This window comes from Littorina saxatilis, linkage group LG7, assembly GCF_037325665.1.
Source record: "Littorina saxatilis isolate snail1 linkage group LG7, US_GU_Lsax_2.0, whole genome shotgun sequence".
Lineage (NCBI taxonomy): Eukaryota > Metazoa > Mollusca > Gastropoda > Littorinimorpha > Littorinidae > Littorina > Littorina saxatilis.
Window position 1 is genome coordinate 51386708 of NC_090251.1, and position 12500 is coordinate 51399207.

At 45.0% G+C, this 12500-nt stretch overlaps 2 protein-coding genes across 2 annotated transcripts in view; one reads left to right on the forward strand and one right to left on the reverse strand.

Annotated features, from left to right (window-relative positions):
* Positions 1-12500, forward strand: part of LOC138970230 (trichohyalin-like) — a 113876-nt gene that overhangs the window by 40922 nt on the left and 60454 nt on the right. The window lies entirely within an intron of this gene.
* LOC138970229 (G-protein coupled receptor GRL101-like) lies at positions 1162-4671 on the reverse strand. The gene is made up of 3 exons (XM_070342724.1): positions 4416-4671; positions 3889-4037; positions 1162-3450 (listed from the first exon to the last, which is right to left on the reverse strand). Exons 1-3 carry the CDS (start codon positions 4669-4671, stop codon positions 1162-1164), a joined length of 2694 nt encoding a protein of 897 aa, XP_070198825.1.

Consider the following 12500-nt stretch of genomic DNA (forward strand, 5'->3'; position numbering starts at 1 on the left):
ATAGAGTGTTGGCTATGGGTTTGTTAGATTCTGTTTTAAAATGCAACCCAATCAATCAGCATTGGGTTATCGAACTTGTATGTTACTATGTTTGTCATGCTGCTCTTACTCAGTGACGATTATCCTTTCGATTGTGATAATAACAGCTATTGTGTTTTCAGCGTAGCAATAGGGTCCGATATTTAGACGAGACAAGTATAATGCCGACGAGTCGAAGACGAGTCGCATTATACTTGTTCGAGTCTAAATGTCGGACCCTATTGCTACACTGAAAACACAATAGCGATTATATAGCTGTTATGACCTTGATTTGTTGTTCCAAACTTACAAAATGACAGTTTTTGCGTCGATGCGTTGATCTCAGGTTTTGATAGCAGACAAACTTCTTACGCGCATCATGTTCGCGCAGACATGCACACCGCTACACGCTTTCTGACTTTGGAAGAAAAACTGACTCCAAGTGCATTCGACTTCACAACACAGTTGTTGAAACAGCTTTTTAAGTTGTCAGTGTATGCTGTTGTCGATAGAAACATCGCCGTGGTACAGATGGGTAAAGCGGAATCATGCGTCGGCCATTTTTCTCAATATGCTTTTGGATATTGAGTAAAATGGCCGACTTCCGCCGCATTATGCTTTGATGATCGGAAGAGACCATCCAATCATAGCCCCCGAATTCCCCCACGTGTCCATCAGAATAGCTATATTATTGTATTCGGCAAAAAAAGAGAGACGAATGGACAGGAAAAATATTGAACATTTGAAGTCTTACGAATCATTGCGAATGTCTTACGAATGGCTTGCGAATACTTAAGAGTACGTTGCGAAAAAGTGAAGAATATGCCTTCCTTGCGAATATTAGGAGCATGATGCTAATGTTCGCAACAATAGACGACTGGTTAAGAACATTTACGAATGTCTTGCGACCATAAGCCGATCATTACGAATTATTGGCGAATTCTACTCGTAAGGGCAATTCGGTACAGTGTAAGAATAAGAGCAGCATAAATGGAAACAGAGGCAGGGCGCGATCATTAATTGCTGTCAACGGTATCGACAGCGTCGGCCAATATACGACCTCTGTGTAAGAACATTATCGTTGAAATCATTTGCAGTGTTGGACAACTCTCACAATCGATCATAGCGACCACCAGAAGCATTTTATTCAGTCAGGGGTCTGGCACCGGAAGTAGTATCAAACATCGTGTCCACAGCGACTTTCCCCACCAGTCCCGAGCGGACACATATTCTTATCACATCTTTAACTGTGGCCGCGTTAAAGTTAGAGATTTCATTCTGAAGCGTGGCCACGATTTTTTTTATTTTTCTCTCCTTCCTCTGTTGTCTTGACCGCTCCAGCAACGCGTTGAGTGTGTAGAGGAAGGGGTTAAGCGCCGAGTTGAGCGGCAGCACGAAGATGGCGGCCCACACGTTGACCTCGCCGGGGATAGGAGTTGCACTTGCAGCAAGGAGGCCCATCACACCCACAGGGAACCAGCAGCAGAAGTCTGTCAGCACGATCATGAAGAGACGGCGGGCCACAGTTAAGTCTCGTGATCGACTCGCTGTTCCAGACGCCGCACTGGCTTTGCTGACCGCCCGGTAAATCATCAGCTGGCCCACCCCTATGAAGAGGAAGATGACAAAGTTGAAGATGATAAACACGCCAAATGCGTATTGTTGCCCGGAGAATTGCTGCCGTGTGATGGGCAGCGGGATGCAGATGCTGCTCTGACCATAGAACTCCATGCCGGTCAGGAGCGGTACCACTGCCAGCACGACGCCAGCCACCCAGACCCCCAGACAAGTGAAGATTGTGGAGCGAGATGTGAGATGGAGCTGTGGCTTGAAGGGGAAGCACAGCACCAGGACGCGGTCCAGTGTGATGAGACTGACCAACAGAGCCGACACCTCGCTGGACACCAGAGACAGGACGCCGGCCACCGTGCACATGACGCTGCTCCTCCACTCCCAATCCCTCGAGACGTACGTCCCTGACAGCTGGGCGTCCGCCACACCAATCATCGCCAGGTACACACCCATCAGCAGGTCAGAAGCACACAGGGTCTTCACCAGGATGCTGGCTGCAGACAGTGGGGTGCGAGTTCTGACCAACAACAACCTGTAGAGAAGGACGCCGCTGTTTCCGACCAGCGCCAACACTGCCAGGGCCCAGAGACAAACCTTGAAGATGCCCTTGCCCAGCAAGTCACTGCACGACGAGAGCTCATCCACAGGGGCGTAGCATCGTGACAAAGACGGGTGAAAGTAAGGGCAGCACAGCTTGGTCTCGTCTGTGTACAGCTCTTCTAGCGACACCAGACCGTTCAGTGACTCTTTGCTGTAATTACGAAGTTGATTCGCTCTAACGTCGAGGTGCGTCAGTTTGGACAATGGGTTAAATATATTACTGTCAATGGCTGTCAAGCTTATGTTAACCAGGTTTAAAACCTTCAAATTCCTTAGCTCACCGACCTGCAGCATGGCAGTGAATTCTGCAGTCAGAGTCTTGACCAAGGGGTTGTGGGAGAGATCCAAGTAGATCACACCGGGCAGTGTCACGAGACTAAGAGAAGAAAGTCGTGTCAAGAGGTTGGAGCTGAGATCCAGAGTCTGTAGTTGAGGCATGTCACTCACAGTGACGTTGACCAGACGACAGAAGGACAGGTTGAGGAACACCAGGTACTCCATGAAGTGCAAGTCGTCAAGAGACACGTTAGCAGCAAAGCTGAGATCCAGGAGGCGCACGTTAAGGTTGTCAAGAGGATTAATCATCTTGGAACACTTGTAGGCCTGACCCTCGCAGACACAGCCGCTGTCGTGTGGACAGGTGAGGTGACAGTACAGTTCATCGTCCTTGTAGGGACAGTGGGGAACTCCATCACACACATAAAGCTTGTCTACACAGGTCCCAGATGCCTGACACCTGTAGTAACCGGGACAGGTCATGTTGTACACTGGGATGTCTTCGTCCTCTCCTTTGGGGCAGTCCCGTTCTCCGTTGTTGAGCAGAAAGGTGGGGATACAGAATCCCTCTTGGCACTGATACAGTCCTTTACAGTCCTTTACAGGTGGTAGCCAAGACAGCCCATGGCCGTCCATTATAACTCTTGCTGGGAGCCGGGTGTAGTTTGGTACACTGAAAGATACCCCGGAGTCCGGACAACTGAACATGTTGCCATAGAACACAGTGAGGCAGCCAAGACCAGGGCACAGTATCATCCCTCCTTGACAAGATACACACGACTCCTCGTCACTGCCGTCATGACAGTTCAGCATTCCGTCACACCGTTTCTCCTTGGGTAATTCTTGGGAGCTTGCGCAGATGAAAAAAGATTCCAACAAGGGGGGAAGCTGCGGATACTGGCAGTCCCTTTCATCACTGTGGTCACTGCAGTCAATTGTTCCGTCACAGATCAGCAAGTAGTTAATTTCCTGACCATTACGGCACTGGAATAAGGGAAAGTTGTTTGGAGAAAAAGCACTGACAAAGTCCTCCCCCACTTCGCCCTGTCTTCCCCACTGACAGGTGTGAAATATCTGCACCACAGAGCCATCGGGGCATGTTTTCGTTGGGAACTTGTCAAATGCTGAAGTTGCCCCTGGCAAAGCTAGTCCAGACAAAGTCATTATCTGAGTGTAGCGCAGGGGGTTAGGCCTCATGCAGATATAGCTATCTAAGTGTAGATAGCTTGCAAAACAAGGAACGGCTTTAAACAAAGACTTTCCATCATCAAGATTCAGCTGTGCGCAATCGTTGTGCGCATCCGTTCTCTGTAAGTCTGTTTGGTCGTACGCGATGGGACTTCCCGGCTTCCCCCACCGCCACAGGAAACGATACAAATGGCTTTGGTCCTCAGAGACAGGCTGTACTCTTTGTAAGCCCACCGCAGCGTGCCTACTCCCGCTTTTGCGAATCATGTTCGTCATGATCTCTTGGCCGGCAGAGTCTTGAAATACTGCCAGTGTGGCACCGTCTCGCTCGCAATGCGTCTCAGCTACAGATGGCACCGTCTCTGTTTCGAAATCAAGAGGAACTATCGCCAAAACCGCGTTGATGCATTGGTAGTTGTGAGGATACCAGTCACCACAGCCCTCATCACGGTATGGGCAATAGCTCTCGTCTTCGCCGTGTTCACAATGACGAATGCCATCGCATGAGATTGCTTCAGGGATGCTGATTATGCGGCTACAGTGGTAGATGTACCTACTCGTTGTGATTGCTTCAGGGATATTGATTTTTGTAAAGTAAGGGATAGAGCTACGAGGGTGCGCCTTATAGCTCATAGTAAACTTCGCCCGAAAATGGAGGCCGTATTGAGAACATAGAACTATTTGCATGTTGTTTGTATGCAACATCAAAGGTGCTAGGTCCAGGCTCTCTTTAGTCAGCTTTTTCTTTTCTATCTCGGTACCATGTTCGACACTGTATATTAACAGGGTGTCATTTTCCTTCAGATTGACCTGATGAAACTCCAAGATAAAGCCGTAATCTTCAGGCACACGATAGTTCAGGACGTAGAGCTCTTGAGGACAGTCCAAAGAGTCAAGCTCCCACTCAATCTTGCCTTGGAGCCGTTCAGAAAGTTTTGGAGTGGGTGGGCAGTCGGCTGCCTCCAATGTGGGTGTTAGCGTTCTTTCAATGAATCCACAATGCGGGATCCAATGCATCGTCACAGGCATTGTGCTGGCACTTTGACTGGTCTGTGAATTATCGGTTTGTACTGTGCCAGTATATTGACTGCTTGCCGACTTTCCTTTGGTCTGTACTGTGCCAGCATATTGACTGCTTGCCGACTGTCCTTGGGTCTGTACTGTGCCAGTGTATTGACTGCTTGCCGACTGTCCTTTGGTCTGTACTGTGCCAGCATATTGACTGCTTGCCGATTGTCCTTGGGTCTGTACTGTGCCAGCATATTGACTGCTTGCCGACTGTCCTTGGGTCTGTACTGTGCCAGTGTATTGACTGCTTGCCGACTGTCCTTTGGTCTGTACTGTGCCAGCATATTGACTGCTTGCCGACTGTCCTTTGGTCTGTACTGTGCCAGCATATTGACTGCTTGCCGACTGTCCTTTGGTCTGTACTGTGCCAGTATATTGACTGCTTGCCGACTGTCCTTGGGTCTGTACTGTGCCAGTATATTGACTGCTTGCCGACTGTCCTTTGGTCTGTACTGTGCCAGTGTATTGACTGCTTGCCGATTGTCCTTTGGTCTGTACTGTGCCAGTGTATTGACTGCTTGCCGACTGTACTGTGCCAGTATATTGACTGCTTGCCGATTGTCCTTTGGTCTGTACTGTGCCAGTGTATTGACTGCTTGCCGACTGTCCTTTGGTCTGTACTGTGCCAGCATATTGACTGCTTGCCGACTGTCCTTTGGTCTGTACTGTGCCAGTGTATTGACTGCTTGCCGATTGTCCTTTGGTCTGTACTGTGCCAGTGTATTGACTGCTTGCCGACTGTACTGTGCCAGTATATTGACTGCTTGCCGACTGTCCTTTGGTCTGTACTGTGCCAGTATATTGACTGCTAGCCGACTGTCCTTTGGTCTGTACTGTGCCAGTATATTGACTGCTTGCCGACTGTCCTTTGGTCTGTACTGTGCCAGTATATTGACTGCTTGCCGACTGTCCTTTGGTCTGTACTGTGCCAGTATATTGACTGCTTGCCGACTGTCCTTTGGTCTGTACTGTGCCAGTATATTGACTGCTTGCTGACTGTCCTTTGGTCTCAAACTCAGTGGCTGTTCCTGTGCTGGTGTCTGAGACATAGTTTGCACGCCTTTGGGTCTTTGCCTCAATAATTTGTAGCGTAGCGACTTCTTGGCGCTGAAGAGGATGTACTTGGATTTCTTTTTTAATGGTTTGTTTTGTACTAACATCTTGGCTTTCACTTGAATGTCGGATGTTAGGCGAATGGCTTTGGCTTTCTACTTGCGATGCCAGGTTAGCATTATGCCTGCTATCGTATTGCACCTTGTGTGTTACCTTGGTGGTCCGTGTAGACATGCCGCCTTGGTGATTGTGTGCAGTGTTTGGGTGATGGAGAGGCTGCATCTCTCCTGTCACGTTGCCTGCTTCGTCCTGTGTTGATGACGTAGAACCAGACAACGAAGCAGGGAGAGCGCGAGCGAACATACCCAACACGACAACAATCGCGCAGCTGACACCTACGAGTCCTTTATGTGTTGTCGGCATTGTTTTCTCCATGACTGAACAATAAAGTACATGTAGCAGTCCTGGTTGCAGAAAAAAGTTCCACAGAAGAGAGAAGAAAAAACACCAAATTGTTTTCTTTACATTTCGTCAAGTTTTTACCTGAATATTTCATTCAAATACGAAACAAAAATGGTGGTGTACATCTATGTGTATGCGTGTTTGTGTAGAGCGATTCCAAAACTACATCTTTGTTAATCTTCACACACAAATTATTTTTAGATGATATTCCCGGATGTTTTTAGTTTTACAGATTTACAAACGAGTGCACTGTGTTGTTTATCGTCTCCCCAATCAAACAAATATACATATGTTGTGTTTGGATGAAAAACAAGCTCAAACATCACGCCAATCCGTTTTTGTTTTGTTTTTCAATTTAGGTTTATATGGCTGCTGCTATATACCTCACAATTTGTCAGCGTTTTCTGAGCCGCAGAGATTTGGCCAATCTTTGATTCACTAGTCTCAGTGAAAAAAGTGCAGTGTGCCTGCTCAATGATGGTGCGTCTTCCCTGGGGGCTATACTGAAAAAACTTCAACTGAATCCAGGCAATTTCGCATTGAAGCTCTTCGTAGTCAAGGACACTTCACGTATTCTCATTTCGCAAAGACAAGCTCTGCACTCAACAAAAGAGTGGAGGAGAAGAAGGAAGACACAGAGACTTGGGAGAAATGAAGACCAAGCAGAGAGGGAAGGCAACCCATACCTGCCAGGTGGTCATTGACTCAAGACTGTAAGTTTCATGTTCATTATCATTACAGTTTTCTGTTGCCGATTTTGACGAAAATCGTCATTTATGCCTGGTTTGGACGCCATAATTTGTACACTTTTAGACATACACACTTCAAATTTGGTATGATCAGAGCTAGAAGTGATATCTAGGGCATGAAGTAAAATCAAGGCAATCCCTTGAATATTGTGTGAGCAAGTATTTTTCATTTAGATGAATATGAAGACATAATTTTGCACTAATATGAGATTATGCGACACCAACTAAACTTAAACACAGGAGGCTGATTTTACTTCGTGCCATAGATACTCATCTTATTTAACTTAAAACCAAATAACAAGCTTAAATAATGATTGGTTTGAGAGAAAATGTGTACAAACTGTTTTGCATATTATGCGTTGGCCGACAACACATAATTATGTTGATTTAATTTTTATGTATAGATATAATTAGTATTGACACACACAAATGAGTGCATCAGATAGAACAGCCATTTTGCTGCATTGTGACCAAATGTCAAGTGTATGTGTTAATTATAGCTATTCTGCCACACAAACACACAACAAACCCCTCCGCCAGGTAGGTCTAGTGCCGTAAGGTTCATTCTATGAGTTCTAAAGATTGACTAAATGTTAGATTTTGCTTCACGCGACTTGTTTTATAAATGTCACTCTGAACGACAAGTAAACACACCCGCGCACCATTTTTGATCGGAAAATATTTGTCATTCTGCGTTTGATTTTATATTTATCATCACAAACAATTATCGACATAAACTAATTAATTTATTAGTTTAGCCGTCTTGGGTCACGTGCGACTCTTTGTTGATGACACTCGACACCGATTAACCCCGAAAATCGACTTTGCTGACATTTTGTCTGTGACAATTTCAGTATGATTGTGTTGACACAAGTGTGAAAAAATGAGAGAAATCAATCGGACAGACTTTATGATACAGAATGTTTAATGTGATAATATGCCAAGATTCATATCAGGGCCGGACTAGGCTAAGAGGAGGGGGGGGGGGGGGTTGCCAGTGGTGGTCCAGGGGGCGAAGCCCCCTGAAGCTGATGGGTAGGTCATATTCTGAGATAGGAAAATGGTCGCTCCTTGCATGAAACGGCATAAAATAAACAATAATAAAAAATGTTTTAAATCAGTGAGGTACATGTTTAGGCTAGGGGGGGGGGGGGGGGGTGTGCAACCCCCATAACCCCCCCGGTAGTCCGGCCCTGCATATAGAAGAGGGTTGGGTCATTGAATGGGGTAACTGACTGGTCGATTACAACCACATGACTTATTTTGGAAGTGGTATTAATTCATGATTTAATAATAATAATAATGGACTCTTATTAATCGCCCTTTCTCACCAGACCTCAGGCGATGTGCAATAGCAACAGCATGCACACACACACACACACACACACACACACACACACACACACACACACACACACACACACACACACACACACACAGACACACACACACACACACACACACACACACACACACACACACACAGACACTGACACACACACCCAGACAGTCACACACACACACAGTCGGAGAGACGACTATCACCCTCAACGGCGGGACGACAACTACGCCCGCCGCTACCGGCACAACAACTACGCCCACCACAACTGGGACGAAGACCACGCCCACCACCACCAGAGGGAACAACGAAGCCACTACAATAACAGATGGTACTAACGGCAAGTAAACACATAGAAAGTATGGCAATGTGACACTTTAGTCAGAAGGTTTATTATTAGAAGACGATTATTAGGGCAGGGCACCGACGATCTTACATGTGTATAACGTACCAGAATGTGTGCCCATCAAGCTTATAGAATCCTATCATGGAACATCAAAGGATATAGAGAGACCATAGATGGCTTAAGGACGAATAAATTGAGGGAACAGCAAATTATAGATAAACTAGTCAAGTATGATTTTATATGTATGCAAGAAACACACCTCGATAAAGATAACTGTCGGGATGTTTCAATTCCAGGACTGTAGAAAGAGACGTGCTAGAGCACAAAAAGCATCTGGAGGAATATCTATATATGTGAGGGATGCTATAAAACAACATGTCAAATTTATACCCGAAAATAACAGCGATACTGCATGGTTTAAAATTAGTCACAGAACAGAAGAGACTGTGTATGTGGGATGCATTTACGCACCTCCAGAGTATTCCACTTTTGGACGGGACCACTGTGCCGCAATCTGGGAAAGACTGGAAGCAGAACTCCAGGAATATTCTAATAAAGGACAAGTGATTATATGTGGGGACTTCAATGCAAGAACCGGTCTACTAATGGACTATATTACTAATGACTCTGAATCTGAAAACAAATACACACTGCCAGAATGTTACACCATTGATAATGTGCATGCTCGCCGATCGATGGACGCCTTAGTCCAAAAAAATGGGCAAAAACTCGTGGATGCCTGCCTGGATAACAACTTGTGTATTCTCAATGGGAGAAGGGAAATTTTACTTGTATTACACCGCTTGGAGCGAGTGTTGTCGATTATTTCATATGTTCTAACACACTTTTGAAAGATGTTCATTCCATGTCAGTGCATGCCTTATCTCACTATTCTGACCACTGTCCATTAGAATTATGTATATATCTTCCCGTCTGTACAAAAAATAAGGCTGAAGGTTCATTCTCCTTACACTCCACAGGAACAACAAACTGCATAAAAACCAAACCCCCGGTCACGGCGCGGCGGCTGTCTCATATATATGGACTGAAGAATCAGCAAAACGATTTCAAGCTGCACTGAACATAGCGCCAGTTCAAACATCTATTTTTAATTTGCAGCAAAAATTAAGCAATACCACCAGCACATGCTCACAGAATACTGATGACATAAACACTCGTGTTGAGGAGCTCACAAATATTCTCCAATCGGCTGCCGATATAGCACTAACCTGCCGAACTAAAAAGGCCAACACTAAGAAACGAAGATGTAACAAAAGATGGTTTGACAACGAATGTGGCAAACAAAGAAAAGAAGTTAGGTCACTCCTAAATGCCTTAAACAGAGAACCCTTCAATCGCGGTGTAAGAGAAAAATATTTTGCACATAGAAAAAAGTACAACAGCCAACTACGAAAAAAGAAACTAGCCTACAAAACCTCACTGGTCACAATGTTAAATGAAGCAATGGACAAAGACCCTTCCTCTGTATGGAAACTAATTAAGCAACTCAAGGACTCAGAGTCCGCACACAACCGGAACCAGACGCAAGTGAGTGGAGCCAAATGGATTGGCCACCTTGAGAAGCTGCTCGGTCAAAACACCGAGATAGACGGTACCCGTGATTCAATCATGAAAGAAAAGATAGCTCAACAAACACATCAAACAAACCTACTAGATTTTCCAATAAGAGCCACAGAGATAGAAAAGGCTGCTCGACATAATTATAAAGCTGAAAAAATCTCCAGGAGTAGACGGTATTACAAATGAAATGATCAAAACAAGTCTCCCTGTATTGAGGCCTATCATACAACAGCTCTTCAACCAGTTAATACAATATGGAACATATCCCGAACAATGAAAGAAAGGAGTGAATGTGCCCATATTCAAAAGCGGAGACCCACACAACACTAGTAACTACAGAGGCGTCACTCTTAACAACACAATGGCAAACCTTTTCTGCCAGGTCATTAACTATAGAATAACAAACTTCCTCGAGAACAACAGCCTGCTAGCTAAAGAGCAAGCTTTCTAGCTAAAGAGCAAGCCGGCTTCAGAAAATCGTCTCGAACGCAAGACCAAGTGTTCATCCTAAAAAAGCTAGTCAATGATACCCTCAGAACTACATATGGCAGACTGTACGGCTGTTTCATTGACTTCGCTAAGGCATTCAACAGTATTTGGCACACAGGATTACTATATAAGCTGCATGAGATAGGGATAGGAGGCAAACTACTGCAAGTTGTGCAAGAAATGTATAATAATGCAACCGTATGCTCAAAGACAGAAGTCGGCCTATCGCGGGAAATCACAGTAAGAAAAGGTGTTCTCCAAGGTAATACCCTAAGCCCAACACTGTTTAATATTTTTATTAATGAAATAGTTGATAGCTTAAAAGACTGTGACTCCCCAACTGTGGATGAGGCTGCACTCGTTCCGGTGCCATGCCAAATGTATGCTGACGACATTGTTATTCTCTCAACTACAAAGAAAGGCTTACAGGACAAACTCAACAGCCTCCATGAATACTGCAATAAATGGGGATTACAAATTAATCGCGAAAAAACAAAGGTGATAGTTTTCTCCAAGCACGAACCCATACTCCCCCTCTTCTTCAAAATTGGCGATGTCATAATCAATACTACAGACAACTATAAATATCTCGGCATCATATTCAATAAACGCGGAGACATGAAAATGGCACAGAACCATCTCTCCCGGCAAGGGAGCAAAGCTCTGCACTCGCTCAAACGAGCAGTACGAACAAAGAACATAAGCGTCCCAGTAATGGCGAAACTGTTTGATACACTAGTTGCACCTATTCTGACCTTTGGCTCGGAAATTTGGCTCCCTTACTGCAAAGATGTAAACCTAAAGGACACGCAGAACCTTGAGAATAATCTCCTTGAAAAATGTATAACGACTGTCCTTCCGCATGAAAACGTGCACATGAAATTCTGCAAGCAACCTTTAGGAGTACACAGAAAATCAATGAATTTCCCAGTCCTGGCTGAATTGGGCAGATTTCCGATCAGTACAAAAATATTGGGACAGATCATATCATTTTGGTTACACATCATGGAATCTGACCAACATGGGCTTCTTAGGCAAACTTACTCAAGCCTTCTCTCACAAGAACATAAAGAGGAAAATAAATGGCTCTTATTTGTACGCGAGTTCCTGACTTCCTCAGGCTTCAAACACGTGTGGCAAAACCAAAGCACAATACACCCGGCAAGACTGAAACACGCGCTAACAAAACATGTAGAAACTCAATTTGTCAGGCTCTGGAGGACAAAAAAAGAAGGAAACTCCTCCAAACTACAGTTTTACAAGGGAGTGTCACACGACTACTCTCTACAACCCTATCTTTTGCTAACACAAGAACACAGACAGGCTATGAGCAAACTACGTATAAGTGCCCATGACTTAGAAATCGAAAAGGGCAGATACACGGGAACACCAAGGGAGGAAAGACTATGCAGAAACTGTGGAGTGGTGGAGGATGAACTTCACTTCCTTGATTCGTGTACAATGTATGCTCATCTCAGTTATTACCGAATACTTCCACCGGCAGTGATGAAATAAGAGTCAGTTCTTTGTTTACTGACAGCGACATCCAAAGGCAATTGGCAAAATATGTGTACGATTGTTTTCAACTACGCAGATGCAATGCGTCTTCCGACTGTCCTCAATAACTTATGCTCATCTTCAGGTCCTCTTTGTTCACCCTGTTCCACTTGGTTTTGTATTACATGTATGTTATGTTATATTGCTGTTTTTCCTGTACTTATGTATCCTGTATGTGTCAATAGGCACTGTGCTTTAATGA

Coding starts and splice junctions, on each gene's coding strand:
- LOC138970229 (XM_070342724.1), bottom strand. CDS start 4,671: ATGCATTGGATCCCGCATTGTGGATTCATTGAAAGAACGCTAACACCC. Junction 4,038..4,415: donor AATATACAGTGTCGAACATG/GTACCGAGATAG, acceptor TTTTGGCGATAG/TTCCTCTTGATTTCGAAACA. Junction 3,451..3,888: donor GCGGGAGTAGGCACGCTGCG/GTGGGCTTACAA, acceptor CCCTTATTCCAG/TGCCGTAATGGTCAGGAAAT.